We start from the raw sequence: 20,593 nt of genomic DNA, 5'->3' as shown, positions 1-20,593 counted from the left end.
TTAGCAGAGAGAAGGCTGGGATATTTATAAGGAAGGAACAAGTCTGAAAATCAGCATAGTCGGTTTATAGAGTGCTCACTGCTGATCCACACTTTACTGAAAAGCCGGGCCACAGCGGAGACGTGCCTGGCATGGCCCCCAGAGCGCCTCGCTCCCTATTCTTCCCCCACCACAACACCATCTGCGGTCGAGAATAAACAAGAGATCCTCAGCGTGCTGAGCCAAGATGGATTTGCGTTGGTACCACACTACCCGAGCTTGATGAGATCACCCGAACTTTTGCCAGATCCACAATCCCTTCCAGAAACTGCTGATCACTGTTTTCTTCAGGGACAGTTACCCCCACATCACCCCATCAGACTAAGTCATATGGAACTCTCACTCAAAAGCCATGGAGTCCTAGCCACCCCAAGGGAAGACAGCACTTCCCTGTCTGGTCCCAAAGATTCCACCCCAGCCTACAGGCCCACTGAGGCAGAAGCCCCACCCACAGGTGGCTCTCCAGAACTCGGCACAGACTCCTACCCTCCCTGGGTCCACCTGATCAATCATTTGTCTCCAGTCAAGACTTGCCTACTGCTAAGATGTAGCAGCGGAAAAGATATGTTGTTTCAAAGTAGGATCTTAACCTAGCCTCACCAGCTACCACGTGGTCTCAAAAGGTGGACACAGCTTTTAACTGGAGCCTTTGCCCTGAATCACACCAAATACCAGTAAGTATCTAAGATGCACCATCTACTGGGATACTCTACATTGCTCCCATTTCCTGTCAGAAGGATGCCCACGACCATTGCTGGTTCAGAAAACCGAAGTAACAGATTCTGAGTTCAGAGAATGATTATGACTTTGCCAGCTCGACTTAACAGGTTTTATTCATCTCTCCAGGCTCTGCAGCAACCACTCACGTGCTCTTCTACAGTGGTCTTCCAGAATCCCATCAGTTGGGTTTCACAAGCAGAGACCTCAGATTCACACGCTAAAAACGTCTACGGTTCCCTCATACACACCTCAGCCCAACCAAGGGGGCCAACAAGCACAGAAATAGACGCCCGTCTAGGCCAGAAACACCTGAGTGTCTGTTTTCTGGATTTTCATTATCCAGAATCCTTTTCCACCTTAGAATCTCTACACTGTATTGACCTTTCTGGGCAACAAACAAACTTATAAAGAATTCTGCTTTTCTATGTGTGATCTAATCCACCCGACAAATTTACTCTTTTTTCTCATATTCTGCTTATTATTTAACCATTTTCTTTTGGAGTCTTCATCTCTTAGTTTGAATTATTTAATTTTAATCATTTACTGAATCAATATCTAATGCAAACCATCTTCAAGTTTTTTCATTGAGATTTACAATTTTTGTAACATAAGAAATTCTCAAATATATACAAAGTAAAGTGAATAGTATACTAAACCTGACATTCCATTTCCCAACTGCAAAAGTTAATCATCGCACTGCCCATTTATTTTTCCTACCCCACCAAAACTGGATTATTTAAAAGCAAATCTCATGTATCCTAATCTCATCTGTAAATACTTAAGTGTATACAGTCTTAAAGAAAAAGACTCTTTTACAGTTTCCATATTCAAAATACCATTACCCAGCCTAAAAAAATCAATTCATAAGAATTCCTTAATATCATATAATCCTATCAGTATTCAAATTCCCTGATTTCTCAGTTTTTTAAATAGTAACACATTTTGATGAGGAAAGTGATGCTCACAGAATTAACAGCTTTGTAAGCCATATATTTGGTACACAGCAGCAGGACAAGCTTCTCACTTGAAGCCTTGGTCCTCTTTATATACAGCACGGCTACCCTTTCACCATGCTTAGAAAAGGCCCACCTACATACTTTTTAAAATTTCAGTATTTTAAAACACTTTGTAAAATCTTTACAAAAGGAGCCTTTTCTTTTTTGAGTAATACCAGTCAACTTTAAAAGTGGTTCGTGTTTGGGACCTGAGGTAGATTTTTATTGGCGTATTAATCACTCGGTGCCCAAAATCACAAAGTAGAGCAAAGTATAAGAAACTAAGGAAAGGAACTTGCATGGTGTCTGTTGTGATGTCTTATCTACCCTTACTCATAACTGAGGCCTCCTCAGGGGCATCACAGTTGTAGTAAAATGATCTGACAATAATGGTGATGGTACCAACAGCAAGGTTCTACAAAGAGAGACAATGACAGTCCCCTCCGGATGAATGAAGGATTACTAAGATGTTTACAAAGAGCTTTAAACTTCTTAGGAGAAAAAGCATTCATATCATCAAACTGCACAGGTCAATCCTGATAAAGGTAAATGGGTTGTGAGACTAAATCCCCCAGCAATTCCTTTTTAATACCTGGCACCATGTGAGACAAAAGAAATTAAAATATAAATCATGCAGCCGTCACAAACTAACTGTTGCCTACAAGTATCTGATACATTTTTTAAAACAGACAAAATTATAAAGGATCTCTTTCATACGTCTTTAGTAAAGATACTTGAGGGGATTTTTTAAAAATCTAACAATGAAATAAAGAGCTGCTCAAAAATAATCTTTAAAAGTTATAGAACACAAATCAAACAAGAAACAAAATAGAATCCTTTATACTGACCTTCAAAAATATTGTTCTAAGCTCAGCTGGATCTGCTCTCTTGGTTAAAGCCACCTATAAATAAACATAAAATGTTTATATTATTAGAACAAAGCTGAGAAATCAAGCTAGCAGACTGAAAGAAAATAAACTCCAGGTTAGAAATTAGTGGATTTCATTTTCGTACTTAAAGCACTAAATATCCCCAGTGCATACACTACTCTCTGGATTTTAAATCAGACTGTGTATGTGGCTTCCAGAATGATAACATTCTGTGCAATAAACCAGTAAAACTCCTGATAGGTAGTATTTAATATTTTTTTTTCAAAACAAAGAAAAAGAAAAGCTGAAACAGATTTGTAACCACCTGGCATTTTAAACTACACCCCAGAGTGACCCACACCCTTTCATAGGGGAATATTAAAGTATAGCTTGTTTGTTACCTATGCAAGAGAACAAAATTCTTAACGAAGTTAATGAGTAAGGCAAATAGTATTAATAAACAAAAGGAAGTTACTTCGCAAAGTTCCACAACAAACAGGCGTGAATGCCCAGCTATCTGGGCATGCGAAGCCAAGTCTCCTCTCCCGACCTTTAAGAAACCACAAGTCTCCAATTGTACAGCACAGGGAAATATAACCATTGTCTTCTAATAACTTCAAATGAAGTATAATCTATAAAAAATTGAATAACAATGTTGTACATCTGAAACTAACATTATAAATCAACTACACTTCAATACAAAAAAAGAAATCTTAAGTCTCCAAATGTATGACTTTTATTCACCACATTCTAGAACACAAGGGGCTATGGTTACCTTTCAAGACCAAAATTTGACAGATTGTCTCAGAATAGGTGTTGTGCTTAATTCTCCAGCCCACAAAGTCCAAAAACATCACAGGGGGAAAAGACGACAAACCTGAACGTGGCTGCCCCAGGCCAACACAAAAGAGTCCTTATGTGGAACCAAACAGTGGGCTTATTCAGCATCCCATCACCCAATCCTGCTGGCAAAACCCGTCCTAAGACTGAATTCTCACCAAGCACAGCGTCACCCCATGATACAGCCAAGGAGGGGTTCCTGGAACCACCCCCAATACTGGAGCCATGTCGCTATCCACAGGGAGATTTATGCAAATTGTTCTAAATCCCTTCTGTGTGTTTGCAAAGGCTCTTCTGAGATCTCTGGACAATGGGTTCTCTGTCTCTAAATATGTAACTGCCTGAGCTCCTTGGCCGCCACTGTCAGGAATAATTTTATTAACTAATCACTGGAATGGGAGAGGTAGTTCTGCTGAAACCAGTTCATTGGTCACCCTGTTTCCCTATGCAAGACTGATAACTCTCTTAACTTCAGCTGAGTACTTATAATCAGCAATGCTATTTTTATCCATAAAAATTTGTAATCTTTTTAAAATCTTAAATTAGTGTTCTCCACTGTTCAATTAATGGGGAAAAAAGACTGCTAACTAACCTAGGACTGATGATAGCACTGATCTAACAGTCTTAAGATCCCTCCTTTCAGGTCTGTATTCTGAGGAAGGAAGGGTAGGACAAACACAGCTAGAGAACATGGGACAGCAGAAAATGCCTCCATCCTCTTCTGTAAGAGCAAAGAAATTCCCTCTGAGTTCCACAAATCACATTTTTTAAGAGGCATACGGTGACCCTCAGCACTTAACTGGGCTTCCTTTTAAAGCAAAGGTAAATTTCCACAGAGTGAACTATTCTTGCTCCATCTGAACAGCACACACCCGTTAAAATCAAATTAATTCATTCTGCCATGCGCTTCATAAAGCCTTCTCTGGGCACTGCTATTTCAGAGTGAACTTCCTCCGCCCTAAATTCCCACAGCATTCTTCTACTTCCTGATCCTGGAACACACATTCAGCGCTCACCACGAGGGCTACACCTCCATGACAGAAAGCAAGCTTTCACTCTAACTGTCCCAGGGTCAGAAGCACAATCCATGTAGTGGCCAACACTTGTAAGTCATGTCACCCAACGTGTATAGAACCCTTTACAGTTTTCAAAGCATGACTATTACTTCATTAGATTCTCACAGCAAATCTGAGACTCAGGGAGAGCATTCTATTACCCCCATTTTACAGAAGGGGAAACCAAGACTCAGAAAGGATCACTTATTTCCCCAAAAGTCAGATTTAGGACCAATTTGTACTTTTATCTCTAAATGTTTTCTGAGCTGAGATCAGATTCCAAACCTTCTAGCTCCTACTGTGTTGGTTTTCTCACTGAACTACATTGTTGGCAGCTTCAAACTTCTGGTAACTTACATTAACCACTAATAATAACAACACATGCCTACAGATCAAGAATCTCCCAGTTTCTCCTAATACCAGTTTGTAGTTTCTATCCAGTGCCAGTGGTTAAGAACATGGCTTCAGTGTCAGACCACCCTTGATTGGAGGGCTGGCCTGACCTCTGAACTCACGAGTAGTGTGACCTTGAGCTAGTCCCTGACCTCTCTTTCCTCCCTTCTCCCCAGTCTTCAAACCCTAGATGCTATTTATCAGGTATCCAGTGAAGCATTAAGATGGCCTTTCTGAAGAGTTGGTGTGGTGTAACGCTAAAGTGGGTGGTGTGTGTGTTCTGATTACCTGGTTGTAATAGATATATGTATCAAAGTCTTTACCATATCACCCTGTGTTCATTATAAGATTGCAAAGATGGAATGTTATTTTAGCAGCAAGGTATTAAAATGCTTTCCTAACCTATAAAATGGGAAGTCCCAGATGGTTGAAAGGGTGATAGGAGATAATGACATAAAGTGCTTAGCACCAAAAAGGCCACGCAGTTAAAGCACTCAATAAAGGGTATCCATCACTTGTATTGTTTATCAAAAGGTGTTTATATGCTACTATGCCTATTCTTTTAAAAGTCTAGCTGATGAGTAACATGGTTCATAACTTGAGAAGGGAGAAATTAGGAGAGGGGAGAGAAAAGAAACTCATGGGTATTCAAAAGAATTCATCAAACCACTAAACACACATTAAGGTCTCTCAAACTCATCCCCTGTGCTATCCTAGCCCCACCCAATGTTACTTCTCGAAAATAGACTCAAAGTTCCAGGTACAGCAAATGGTTAATGACCACTATGGACTTCCCCTGATGCCCACTGAAATACATGTTAGGTCCTAGGCACATTCTATTCAAGTACAGATAACCATAGTTCAATAAGGGTATGGATTCAAAAAATTGCTACCAGCCTCCTGGGCCTCACCTCTGCATGAATTCCATTTAGTTTCCCAGTGCAGGAAGGCTATTCAGAATTCCCATTTCTACTTCTACCTCCCATTCCTATCTTCTTGTTTTGATGAAGGAAGAACACCTGCACAGCTTTACTGAAGACAATCTTCAGTTACAGTTAGAAGTGCCGGTGTTCTGAAGGTGACTCGGGTGGAGTCTACCTGGTGGCAAAACCAAAATCCAGCAAGCTCTCTGAGCTGCAAAAAGGGAGCCAAGAACTGCAGCCTCCCTTTTGAAGCTAACTCAGAACAGCTGCTCAACAAGCACACGCTGCATCACCTGACAAGCCTTAATTGACTGGGCTTCAGAAGATTCATCAAACTTGAGTTTTTCCAGAAGGCTGATTTTCATTGTTTTATACATAAATACACAGCTCTCATATAATAATAGCATGTAGATATTTACAGCCACTTTTCTTCCAATCTAATTGCTTGATTTGCTTTATCATTACTCTTCTGAATTTGCGTTTATAAAAATAGAGGCTACCAGTAAAACAAAATTTTTATATCAAGAGTTTTAAATAAAGTAATTTTCAAACATAGTCTGGGAGTCAATCACCAAAACAAAAAACAAAAAACAGTTCTTGGTAGATGACTGTGAAATATTACTATTTGCTATTTAACTCAATGTAGCAGAGATTTTTACACACAAGCAGCTAACATTCACATCAAATGCAGCTTAAGGGAGAGAGGGAGGGGTAAGAACTGGAAAAACTACACATTATACCTTTTCCCCCCTAAACTAGGAGTTTACCTTTATTTAACGACAATATAGAAATTTCAGATCAATTCCATAAATCTATGTTCCACAGAAAATTTTTGACAAAACAAACATTATATATGGTTTAAATAGGTTATCAAAAGTATTTGCAAAACATATATATTAGCTAGGTACATCCTAGATATTTAAAAAAAAAAAAAAAACAGCCAACAATAAGACAACTTCAATGACTAGTTTTTAAAAAGGGCTAGTGGGCAGCACGGCAAGAAGAACCCGAAAGATACCTTTCAGCGCAAATAAATTCACTCTCATTTTAACTTGAGTTCCAGCAGCCAAAAGGAGGATACAGGGAAAGGTTTTTCTACAAGCAGGAATATTTTTAAAACTGGCTTTCTTACACTAGAACCAAGGCAAAGTTGTACGCTCAATACTTGAACAAACTGCAGTGGTACAGAGCTGTGCACTCAAAATAGTGGCTAGGTCTAACAGAGGGTGGTGGAAGGGAACACTCATAACCTACATAAAATGAGGGATACCAACAGGAAGAAGAAAATGTAAAGAAAAGCTCTCCTCTTACATTGGGAAGCTCGAGAGATGTAAGACCATGACCTCCTTGCAGGCGTCTTACTCTGCCACATCCCCAGCTCTGGCAAAGATCAGAAACTAAGTAGGAGATCTGAAAAGTTCGTTAAAGAAAGTCGCGCAGGTGAGTAGAAGTCTTTACAATGAAAATACGTAGCTCCTTTTAGACCAATGGAAATGCAATTCTCCCACCCTCCCCCAAACCTACCAATCAGAAACTCTGGGGGTGGGACCCATCAATCTGGGGTTTAACAAATTCTCCAGGTGATTTTGATGCATTTAAAGAACCACAGCTGTGGCTAATGTTCAATTCTGTCTGATTAGGACCGAGGTTCTCGCCCAAACTGCATATTCACCTCACCTAAGGGACTTTTTGGTTTTATCAGTGTCCAGCCTTATCAAATTAGACTACAAAGGTCAACTAAATTAGCATCTCTAGATAAGGTACTTTTAAAGCTTCATCACGAGTTTACGACTGGCCAGGTTGAGAACCACTGGGTTAGAACCCAGGATGCTAACGCTCAGTTGCTACTTCACCAATGGCACAGCACAGCCTTCACTCAGCAATACTTCCCCCATCACCCACCCAAATCTGAAAGGTTTGAAAGTCAAGACAAGCACAGACTTTCACTGAAAATTCTTCTGCCATGAAGTAATTATTTACTCTAAATATGAAATAAACAGAAGCAGCAGCTCATCAAAAGCAGGCTACTGTCTGTGGGTAAGCACATGCAAACGTGTAGGCATGTAGTGAGAAGCAAATGAAAGGAGAAATGGTCCTGCACGGTCTGAGTAAGTATCTGCAGTAGGTGGACCTGGATTTGAGGGGAAAGCACTACTGTGACCCAATAATCTGGAAGCTGGGGCTCAACCTTCTTCCCACGGATCTTCCTATCCTGCAGAGACTGGAAGGTTAGAGCTACATTTCCCAGACGCCCTTGCAGGTGTGTGGCTTAGGTGCTGTCAATCAGATGAAGCTGAGATTTGGAAGGCAAAGTTTTGAGAATGCAAAGATTCGGAGGTTGGGGGCTGCGCTTCTGTTGTTTCTGTCAGCAAGTATCATTCTTCGAAGTGTCTGATGTTCCCACGGCACGGAGAGTGTCCTGTGGCAGTTGGAAGCGTCTGACTTTCCTCTTGCCCAGGCCAGTGGCAGCATGGCTCTAAAACACTTCTCATTTGGCAGGCAGTTTCAGGAGTGTACAAAAGGCAGGCAGATGCTCCCCTGGTGGCCTGCTCTGCTGGAAGGCCCTGAAAGTCATTCCTGAGAGCTCCACTTGATGTCTGTTCTTCACCTTCCCAACAAGTTCTGTAAGCCATTTAACATCCTGCAATAAATTTGCCTCTGCTGGAACCAGCTACAGTGGATTCTACTCTATGCAAGTGAACCTTGACTGATACAATCAGTAATTGTAAAAGAAAGTTGGAAATTCCCCAGAACCACAGTTACCATGAAGGAAAAAAGAGGTGTCTCATCACATTTAAGAAAAATAATTTTTCTTTAAATTCACTGAGTCATTCATTCCTCAGCTTACAGTTTCTGTAAGTTCTAATATATGAAGAGCAGTAATTATTAAAAAAAAGTTACCAAAATGTACATGAGCACACAGACAAGATGCCATGTTAAGCATTCTTCAAACCACAACCTTTCTATGTAGTCAACCCTCAAAAGTTCCTATCACTCAACAACTGACTTACAAAGTAGCAGACACCACAAACGTTAACCCACTGGGTAATTACACAAGTGGGTCATTTCAGGGGTGCTGGAGATATTTATCAGAAGCATTCAGCAGCTTGTGAAGTATGCCAGATTTAACTGCACTATTGTAGACAAACATTAAACAATGACAAATCCACTGCCATTAAAATTCTCTATGAAGCAGCAGAGTACAACAGTTAAGAAATGAATGGTGGTGTTTCAGCTGTGGGTTATGCCAAAATAACATTGAGCCCTCTAATTTTAGATTTTATTATTATTGTTATTAAGCTAAAGCTAACATTCCAGTAAATGTTCCCAAGACTAAAAGTTTGACAAGAGACAGTGCGAGTCTTTTCTGAAATAGACATTTTTCTGTTTGTATTTTCAGCTCCTTACGGAGACAGAGATGCTTGCTCATCCTGCCGCAAGCAAACATCACCAGGTTTCGAGTCAAGATTTGGGTCCCGGTGTTTGGGATTGGCAGATACAAACCACTTTGTACAGAACAGATAAACAACAAGGTTCCACTGTATAGCACAGGGAACTACATTCAATGGCTTCTAACTTGTAATGGAAAAGAATATGAACGAGAATCCGTATGTATATATGTATAATGAATCACTATGCTGTACACCAGGAACTAACACAACATTGTAAATCAATTATACTTCAATTTTTTTAAAAATGGGAAGGAAAAAAACAACAGAAAAAAAGATTTGGGTCCCAGCGTAGTGCTAAATAGGTGACCTTGGACAAGTCAGTTAACATCTCCAAGTTTTAGTTTCCCCATCTATAAACGGGGCAAAATGACAAAATTATCTAGTTCACAAAGTTATCTTAAGGACCAATCAGGAAGAAAAAGTGCTCGGTGAATCCTAAATTGATATATGTTGGTAATGATTAACAGCTACTCTTAAAAAATGTAAGCTGAGAACCCAGGAATATGGTATTTCTAATCCAAAATATGAATAGAAGACCACCATGTACTCAGCTTAGAAATAAACAACAAACGATGACAGGCTAAGAAGAAAAACAGTTAAAATTCTATCTGATGATCACAGTCTTGTCAGGAAGCCTGGAGAATCACCTTGAGCTAAGGCTCCACCAGTGATGCCCGAAACTATCCCAGAAGCACCTGCTGAGAAATCTACCTCAGAACCCACAACAGAAGCAGGCTGCCTGGGCTGCCTGGTAGGAAACTTCACACATGAGCTGCTTCCTCGTGTTGCCTCTTCCAAATCTAAGTCACACATGAGCATCTAATTGGCAGAACAAGATCATGCGCTTGTGCCCTGGCTGCAAAGAAAGACAGAAACTGAGTTCTGACTCACACATTCTGGCAGGCAGGTCTTGTAATGTAGGGATTCTCTCCATTGTAGGAAAGGTAGTCAAGAGATGACGGTGACTCCTGGCTTTCAGTTCAGTGTAAGGAGCTTAGAAGTTGCCACTCTGTCCTAACCAAAGGTGAAAAGTTAAAAAACTGAAAAATCAACCACTCTCCTGAGATCAGTCAGAAAAGTGAGGTCACCAAGTAAACCACTGCAAACCCAAAAATGGAGGGACAAAAAGGCAGAACCAGAGAATCACAAGAGCTGAAACCCATTAGTTGAAACCTCTGTAGGGACCAATGTGTGTGACCAATTGCTGAAGGCTCAATATGGACAAGACAAGAACTTAAAGAAACCTTAGGGGAACCAAGACATAGGGTACTCCCCACACTGTTTTGAATTTTACCTCCTAGAAATCAACTTGGTTCTCAGTGACTATCAGAGAAAAATCACCTTGCACTTCCAGCAGGAGGAGAGGAAAAGGAACCATGCTGAAATGCATCGGAGCAGTCTGTTCTTTATAACAAGGTCTGCCTTCCAGAGAAATTATTTAATAAGAGCCTAACCTGCTGGGGTATGATCAGAGCCAGATGCCCAGAAGGAAGGCAAACACCCAGCTCCAGCCACCTCTAGCCAACCTCTCCCACCTAAGGGGAAGAAACAATTGAGAAACACTTGTGAAGTACACTGCCCAGGGACCCGGGCTCTCTATGGACTGAGACCTTGACATAGGACTACAGAACACTTCCTCATGCTCTACACCATACCACATTACCAAAGGACTGTTCACAGCAGTTCCTTCTATCCAGTACATTATGATCATAGCCTATCCTGGCTATCAAGAAAAAAACTACAAAGAATACTAAAAGGCAAACAAAACAGAACACAATTTGAAGAGACAGAGCAAGCATCAAAACCAGACTCAAATATGGCAGGAGTGTTGAGATTATCAGGCTAGGAATTTAAAACAACCATGATTAATATGCTAAGGGCTCTGATGGATAAGGTGCAAGAACAGATCTGCAATGTAAGCAGAAAAAAGGAAAATTTAAGAAAGAACTAAAAAGAAATGCTAGAGATCAAAAACACTGTAACAGTAACGAAGAATGCCTTTGACAGGCTTATTAGCAGACTTGAAGCAACTGAGGAGAAAATCTCTGAGCTTGATAATTCAGTAGAAATTTTCAAAACTGAAAAGCAAAAAGGAAAAAAAAAAAAAGACTGGAAAAAAAAAAAAAAAAAAGCCAGAACAGAATATCCAAGACTGTGGGACAACTACAAAAGATGTAATATAAATGTAATGGGAATCCCAGAAGGAGAAGAAAGGACCAGAAGGAATATTTGAAATAACAGTAATTCAGAGTTTCCCCCAAATCAGTGTCAGACACCAAACCACAGATCCATGAAGATCAGAAAACACCAAGCAGGATAAACAAAATCACTTTAAACATCAATGGTCTAAATGCACCAATTAATTAAAAGATAGATTGTCAGAATGCATTAAAAAATAAGACTATCTACAAAAAACCCACTTTAAATATACAGACACATACAGATTAAAAGTAAGTGAATGGAGAAAGATATACTGTGCTCAACACCAATCAAAAGAAAACAGAGTAGCTATATTAATTTCAGACATAACCCATGTTAAAGCAAGGAAAGGTATCAGGGATAAAGAGGGGCAATATATAATGACAAGGGGGTCAATTCTCCAAGAAGATATAATAATCCTCAATCTAACACAATACAAAGCCTAGAAATAGACCTACATAAATATAGCCAACTGATCTTTGACAACGATTCAAAGACAGTCTCTTTGACAAATGGTGCTGAAATGGTACATTTACATGCAAAAAATGATTCTAGACACAGACCTTACACTGTTAACAAAAATTAGCTCAAAATGGATCACAGACCTAAATGGAAAACTCTTCTAACATAGGAGAAAACTTAGATGGCCTTGTGGTTTGGTGATCATTTTTTAGATATAACACCAAAGCCATGATCTAGCTGGACATCATTAAAACAGAAATTTCTGCTCTGGGAAAGACATCATCAAGAGAATGTAAAGATAAGCCAAACACTGGGATAAAGTATTTGCAAAAGAAGAGCCAATAAAAGACTTATCCAAAAAACACAAAGAACTCAAAAGTAAGAAAACAACCTGCCCAATTAAGATTAAAATATGGGCCAAAGACATCAGACACCTCGCCAAAGATGTATAGATAGCAAATAAGCATATGAAAAGATGCTCCACATTATCTGTCATCAGGAAAATGCAAACTAAAACAAGATACCACTACATACCTATAAGAATGGCCAACCTCTGGAACACTAAATGCTGGTGAGGATGTTCAGCAACAGGAATTCTCATTGTTTGCTGAGGGAAACGCAAAGTGGTAGAGCCACTTTGGAAGACTGATTGGAGGTTTCTTACAAAACTAAACATACTTTTACCATACGATCCACATTCATGCCCCTCAGTGTTTACCCAAAGGGGTTGAAAACTACGTCCACACAAAAACCAGGATGGATGGATGTTTACAGCAGCTCTATTCATAACTATCAAAAGTTGGAAGCAACCAAGATGTCTTTTAGTCAGTGAATGGATACACTGTGGTACATCCAGACAGTGGAATATTACTTAGCACTAAAAAATGAGCTAACAAGCCATGAAAAGACATGAAGGAAACTTAAATGCATGTTTATAAGTGAAAGAAGTCAGTCTGAAAAGGCCACATACTGTAGGATTCCAACTGTATGACATTCTGGAAAAGGGAAAACTATGGAGACAGTAAAAAACATTAGTAGGTTGGGAATATGAGAGGAAAACAGGCAGGGCACAGAGGATTTTTAGAGCAGTGAAAAGACTCTATATGATACTGTAATGACAGACACACATCACTATAAAATTCATAGAATGATCAATGCCAACAGTCAACTTTAATGTAAACCATGGACTTTGGGTAATTATGACCTGGGGTACTTCAGGGTAATTATGTCCATGTAAGCTAATCAACGGTAACAAACGTACCACTGTGATGGGGATGATGGTAACGGTGGAGGTTATGCATCTGTGTAGGGGCGGGTAGTTTATGGGAAATCTCTGAACCTTTCCTTCAATTTTGCTATAAACCTCAAACCACTCAAAAAATAATAATAAAGTCTATTTTTTAAAAATTAAAAGGTCCTGGATAGCCAGGACCATCGAGACGAATCTGATCAGGCAGGCACACACCTGTATAATCTCCCTTTCTTTTCAGAGAATCCTTTAGTAGGCTGGATTCGATTCCCGGTATAGTTAAGAAACCTGGCGGTCAAGCAGGTTAATCTGCCCCAAGCCCTACACCTTTCCCACAGGCCAAAACCTAAGGCAGTCAAGTTGCCTTAGGCTAGGGTTTCTTAACTTTGCCCCTACTGATGTTTTGGGTCAGATAATTCTTTGTCCAAGAGGGCTGTCTGGTGCCTTGTAGGATGTTTAGCAACACCCCTGGCCTCTAATTATTAGATGCCAGGAGCAACCCCTTCTCCCAGATGGGACAACCAACAATGTCTACAGACACTGCCCCATATCCCCTGGGGGCAGAACTACTCCGCCCCTGGCTGAGAACCACTGCCTTAGATGCTGTTACACTTGCTCACTCACGCAACGCCTATCGGAAGCCTGAGCCGGGCCCTGCGCCAGGCGCTGAGGGAACAACGCCAAATCACCAGAGAAACTGCCCCACGGGAGGGGGTGAGGGGAATGACAGGCTTACCAGCAAGGGGTTGGTACAAAGTGTGTGATGATGAGCAGTATCGTAAGTTAGAGTGGTGGCAGAACTAACTCTGCTGGAGTCAGGCGTGGCAGAGGTAGTTTTAGGGCTGGAGTCCTTTATTATTGATTACAGCAATTAACACTGCCCAGCCTACTTTCACTGGGGCCTTAATTCTATGCTAGGCTAAAGGTTTTATGTTGGTACTAAAGGCTTTATGCCTGATCTCATTTAAACATCACTAAAACTATCTGAGGTGAAGGGTCTTTAATATCCCCATTCTCCCGATGAGGAAGCTGCGGCGTCTAAGATACCGAGTCTTAAACGAGTCGTAGTAAATCACAGAGCCAAAAATAACCCCAGAGTCCAGATCGTCTTCACACTAATTATAATACCTGCAGGATATGCCAATAAGTTGGCAAACAAAGATGGGGACTTTACACCATCCTTTGAATGGTGCTAGGGGACACCACCATAGCTGAAAGCAATCTGAAATAAAGTCTTTTGGACTTGGCATTATGGTACATAAATACCTGTAGTTCAGTGGAAGGCAGACTTGCCTAATGCAGAATATTCTTCTCAGTATTATATGCTGAACTCAGTCTCAGTTTTTTTCCAAAGAATCAAGGTTACAGTATAATTAGGAACCAGCTGCAATTGTAATTACCACTCCCAATATAATTTGTTACATATTAGCAGGCGTCAAATTACTACTGCTCCTTAAATGAATAAAAACTGATTGTGCTGTTCTGAAGACTGGGATGTGTGTTCCTGATGGGGAACAAAGGAATATAAAAAGTATATGACATATTTATAAAGTGCTGAAAGGTTCTACTTAGGCGATCACAAGTTGCTGGAGCCCAGATAATGCCACAGAAAGTTAAAATGGCTTCTGAGAGAGAATAGTAACTTAATAAATGCAGAGGAAGAGAAAGCAGCAAATCAAAGGACAATAGAAAGTTGCCTTCACTAAATAATACCTTACCTGCTGCACATCAACATCATATAATTGAGGAACAGTCAAGAGCCCAGAAAGAAGTTAAAAGAAAAAGAACAGGAGCCCTCTGCACAGTTAGGATCCTCATCCCAAAGACTGTGCACAATTTCACTGGAGTGAGCCCTCCCCTGCCTCCATCCCCAAAGCCCTCAGACTTTAAACACGACTTTGAGCAATTTCTCTGGTTCCAAACTCACCCAGATGCTCACACTTCTTTAAAGCTTACTGTATCCCAGGCCCAGCTCCAAGCTTTACAAACATTAGCACACTGGCCCTCCAAATAGCCCAGGAAGTAAAAACAACCATGACCCTTTTATAGATGAGAGATAGAGCAACTTGCCCAGAGCCATAATTTGAACACAGTCCATGATTTCAATCATTAGGTTATACTGGCTTTCAGAGAGAAAGAGACAGACACAAGATTAAGAAACCAAGAGAACCTAGAGATTAAAAGAAAATTAAGACACATCAACCCATTGCAATGCCTGGACCTTATTTAGATGACAACTCAAAAAACTATTTTAAAAATCATAGGGCAATAAGAGGAATGTGCAAAATGTGTACAGAATAGATATTTGATTATATTGAAGAACCACTGAAATTTTTGTAGACATCATGACAATATTTTGCTTGTGCATCTTAAAAATCTGTTATAGAGATATAATGATCCAATTTGCAGGATTTGCCTTGAAAAAATTGGGGGGAAGGGAGGACAAGAGAGGGTGCAGTATACATTAAGCAAGATTGGCTATAAATTCATAATTACTGAAACTAGCCAGGAAGGGACATGGGTGTTTGTTACACTCTTCTAATTTTCTATGGAAAATTTCCATAAGGAGAAGTTTTTAAAATGCTGTTATGTTTTCAAGGAGTAAAGTCAGATGCTAATTTCTCCCGGAAGATTTTCCAGATTCTGCAACCAGATTTCCTTCATAGAATACTATTTGCACCTATTTTATGGGCTTTGCAACTGGATGTTTACATTCTGACTCTATTGCTAATCAGCAACATGACTTCCTGTTTTCTCATCCGTTAGACAGTTAGAAAGAATAAGAACTGAACGAAAGTAGCACAACCTGGGACAGCACCTAGCAGCGCCTTGCTCCCGGGTTACTGGCATCCTCTCCATATTCACAGCGGCCCAGCTGACTGAGACATCAGCAGACAGCTGAGCCCTAACGGAAGGCTCTCTTGGCTTTCTGAACTAATCAGATTTCCTCCTAAGAATCTGAACCAGCAGAGAAGCTGGACTGGGCTGGCAGCGGGTCCTGCCAGCCGATGATGCGGCACTAGTGAAGGTTCATGACCTCCTGCGATTGAACAACAAAAACTAAACCGGTTCCCTACCTTTCATCTGACATCAGATGGGAATAGTTTCTCACGTAATACTTAGTGGGGAAGCCAGGTTTAAATATGACAGACAACCCAGGATGCACATAACACAGAAGGCATCCAGGCGAAGATTAATAAACATGTAACATGAAAATTTTTTTAAAAATCAGAAGTGTGCATGAACCAGCTAAACATTAAACAACGGCAACAAATAAATAAATAATGTGTCACAGGACAAAGGGCCAAGGTTCTTAATTTAAAAGGGCTCTTAGAACAAATCAATGTGAAAAGGTAAACAATCTAATGGAAAACTGGGCAAAGGTCAAGACCAGGCTCTTCTCAAACTGCTGGTGGACACCAAAAGCAGGGTAACAGAATCTCCCAGAAACACCAAAGGAAGAGAACCAGGGGCTGAGCTTTTACTTCTGGCACAGTTCACAGGGGGAAGGAAGTAGAAGCCTCAAATGCAGAGGTGACTGTGATAAAGTAAGTGTGCCCAGGCTTACAAGGCATGGAAGCCCTTCCCTGCAGGCCGGGCAGAGTCAGAGACGAGGCCTGATAGGTCACCAGCCTTTCCTTTCAAGCCACCTGGAGGAGCCAGGATGCTCTTGGGACCAGCTAGTCTGAAACAGCAGCAACAGACATCCCGTTTGGACGTGCTGGGAATGCTTCCCGATGATGCAGCCAGACCTTCTTAGTCAAAAGGGAGCACGTTTCTCCAGGAGCATCCTTTTGAAGCAGCCTCTCTGGTCGCCATGGAAGTTTATTCCACAGCCATGATTCTCCACTGTGTGCCCTCCTGGAGATTACTCAAGCACACCTTCCCTATTATTTCCCAATTATTATTTTTCATTTTGGTGAGTGGTGGAGGGGATTGTGAAAATGGTTTATTAGGAAAAGATAAAAGCTTCCAACAAACCACACACATGCAGCAGAAAACCTCCTTCCCCCGTTCACTCCGCCGTGGGTGGCAGTCAAGTAAATGAACGATTCAGCGAACGCTGTCTGAACGTTACGTCACAGGTATTCTGTGGGACATCTGTTGTCTACAGGAGGTCCCTGTCCTCAGGAGTTTAAAATCTAGTAGGAAGCATAAAAAATAAGAAACAAAGGACTGTTTTCCTTAAGAACCTCAGTATCACTCTCTCACACCAGACAATTCAAAAATGATTCACTATCTGTTATGGGCTGAACTGGGGACCCTCCCAAATTCATATGCTGAAGCCCGAAACCCCAGTATCTCAGAATATGCCTGTATTTGTAGATAGAATAAAGTGGTAATTACAGTAAAATGATGTGATTAAGGTGGACGCTTACTCATGAAGACTAGTGTCCCTATAAGAAGAGGAAATTAGGACAGAGACACAGCGGGAAGGCCACGCCAAGACATAAGGATAACAGAAGCCATCTATCAGCCAAGGAGCGAGGCCTCGTAAGAAGCCAACCCCGTCAACACCTTGCTCTTGGACTTCCAGCCTCCAGAGCTGCGAGAAAATAAATGTCTGTTGTTGACACCGCTCAGTCTGCGGTGCTTTGTTACGGCAGTCCGAGCCAGCTAACACAGCATCACTTAATATAAATGCCTTATTCAAGTTGCTCTAACTGGGCCGTCCTTTTATTTATTTATTTAGGACCCAGGTTCAAGCACTGCACTTGGTTCTACCTCTTTGGGAGCCTTCTTTCACCCAGCCTTTTCACACATGAGTAACACTGACTTTCTCAAAGTCGGACCAGAGGTCTGACAGAGTGTCCTACTTTCTGGATGCCCCTGATTGCTTCCTCATAATTAAGATTCAAATTCAACAGTTCGGGAAGAATTGCCCAGAGGTCATGTATACATCCCATCACATCACACCAGCGGGTGCGCCACGCCAGCTTCTCCCACTTCCTGGTGATGTTAAACTGGATCACAGATTGAGGCTAGTCCTTCGTTCTAACAGTACCTTTTCCCTTCTGTAGTCAGCGAGTAATTGATAGGGAGATACTGTGAGACAACGGGAATTCCAATCATCTCTTACAGAAGGGTTTTAGCATCCACTGAGGACACTTGCCTGAATCAATTATTACCTGCAAGTTGCCAAGTAATCTTTTCTCTTTTTCTAATTGTATCATACCTTCTATTTTATTAGCTGGCATTTTTCAGTAAACAAGAGATTTACCTCCCCACCTCCATTTCACTTTTACTCTTTTGGGAGAGAGTAATAATAGTCATGGAACAAAGGACTTTTTAAATTCTGTATGTTACAATCTATTTTCAATTGATTCGTTTTTACTGTGGTAAAACAAATGTAAAATTTAACATTTTAACCATTTTAAGTGCACAATTCAGTGGCACTGAGCACATTCACAGTGTTGTACAGCCATTAGCACTACCCATTTCATCATCCCAAACACAAACTCTGAACCTATTAATTAATATCCAACTGATTTTAACAGCCATTATTTTTTGCAGTTGTAATACACTCATTGTACCATAAATGTGTATATACATGTATATATGTATGCGAACACAGGCACACGTGTGTGTGTTTAAAGAATGAAAATCACAATGCAACAGAAAGAACAATTGTGAATATTAAAACTTAGCCAACTAAAACAAACCGTTATGCAAACAGCTGTTGACCAGGAAGGCAACATCCAAACCCACTCACCAAACATAACAACATAGGAAACAACCGGGAATTATGTGCCTCCTGATGTGAGTACCCAGGAACCTGAGAGAGGCAGTCCGCAACCACCTAGGAAGCATTCTAGCCAAAACCAAAGAATAAAAATAAATAAAACCTTAAACTTGATCAAGCTTCCAGATCTAACTATCAATTGTGAGGCAACACTGGGGACAGAAGAATACCAAGGGGTGCAATCAGCAGAATTCAAATTGTGGGAAACTACAGGAAAGATGACCCAATTCGCTCATCAAATAAACTGCAAGGAAACACAAAAAAAAAAAGACGGGCAGTCAAACCTAGAGATTCACAGCAGTTAAAAGACACATCAACCAAATGCCATGTGTGGACTGTGAATCCTGAATAGAACCAACCAACCCTAAAAACTATAAACTCAGGACATGGATTTTAACATCTTTATAGATGCTTCAAGGAATGAGGAGATAAAATTAACATCCCTTTCCCTAAAACTGAAGGAGAGAACTAAAAAAACAAACAAAATCTGCCCACCAATATAGAGGAATGACAAGAAACATTCCTGTCTCTGACTGAGCTCTAAATTAAACAAACAGGCTCCCTTTTCTTCCTGCTACACTGTTGCCATGGCTCTATGGCAAGGAATGTGAACAGCGGTTGGATATGTCCCACTTACAAACCACTGTGGAGGATATGAGATGAGAAAGAGCGTGAGGTAATACTAGAAAAGTTAGACAAGAGCCGAGACCAAGGAGGCATAAACGGGCTAAGAAGATTGAACTGTATCCTGTAGGCAACATGAAGCCATACCGTGCAGCAAGGTAAATTAAAGAGGGCAATGCAGTACAGTGGGCATGTGCGTGGACTCTGCAGCCAGGCTGCCTGTGTTCAAATCACAGCCCTGCTGCTTGTAAGCTGTGTGACCTTGGGCAAGTCACTTAACCTCTCTGTGCCTCAAGAGACCTAACCACTCTGTACAGATGTGTTTTCCCATCCATATGATGGAAACAATAACAACACTTACATGTCACAGGATCGTTGTGAAGATTAAATTACTTCATGTAGAGAGTGCCTAGAACACCACCTGGCTTTGGTAAGTGTTAAATTAAATGTAAGCTGCTGTTATGGTTATTTGTATAAACTTTCTAAGCCTTCAGTTTCTTTGTGAAATGAGGTTACAACACCTTCCCTGCTACCTTGTAGATGATTGTAAAGATCAAATAATGAAGCCTGGGTCTGCATATTATCTAGTTAACCTCCAGAGACTATGAGTTCCTGAAAACAAGTCCAACAGCTTACTCATTTCAGGAAGCTCAGAACTTAGTACAGAAGCCGGCATACAGTTGGTATCAATAACACACTTGAATACACTTTTTAAAAGCTGTGAAGTGCTATACCTGTGAACACAGGACTGCTCTTAACATGGCCACAAGAGCCAATGTTAGAAGCTTCCTTTGACAGTTCTGGGCAGAACGGAGAGGAAGGTGCTGGGAAGAGACCAAAGGGAACACCAGCTTGGAGCTATGGCAACGCTGGAGCAAGAAAGGAATGACGACCCGAACATAAAGGGGGGGCACAGGACACACTGCTCCAGGGAAGGGGAAGGGTATGACCCCTCTCTTTGCCCGCATCCAACTTCTTGCCAGTGGTGTCTCTCCGGGCTGCCCACACAAGTACTTGGTGAACGAACCAG

General features: G+C 40.9%; 1 protein-coding gene across 2 annotated transcripts in view; it reads right to left on the bottom strand.

Moving 5' to 3' along the window:
- The window catches only part of SLC25A13 (solute carrier family 25 member 13), a 179,720-nt gene that overhangs the window by 150,351 nt on the left and 8,776 nt on the right, over positions 1–20,593 (bottom strand). For both annotated transcript variants that reach the window (XM_032483972.1, XM_032483973.1), the window contains exon 2: positions 2,603–2,656. In XM_032483972.1, the coding sequence (XP_032339863.1) occupies positions 2,603–2,656 (54 nt within the window). The remainder of the gene's footprint in view (positions 1–2,602; positions 2,657–20,593) is intronic.

The sequence above is a fragment of the Camelus ferus genome, chromosome 7 (assembly GCF_009834535.1).
Source record: "Camelus ferus isolate YT-003-E chromosome 7, BCGSAC_Cfer_1.0, whole genome shotgun sequence".
NCBI classification, from domain to species: Eukaryota; Metazoa; Chordata; class Mammalia; order Artiodactyla; family Camelidae; genus Camelus; species Camelus ferus.
This window is presented reverse-complemented; position numbering and strand designations above follow the sequence as displayed.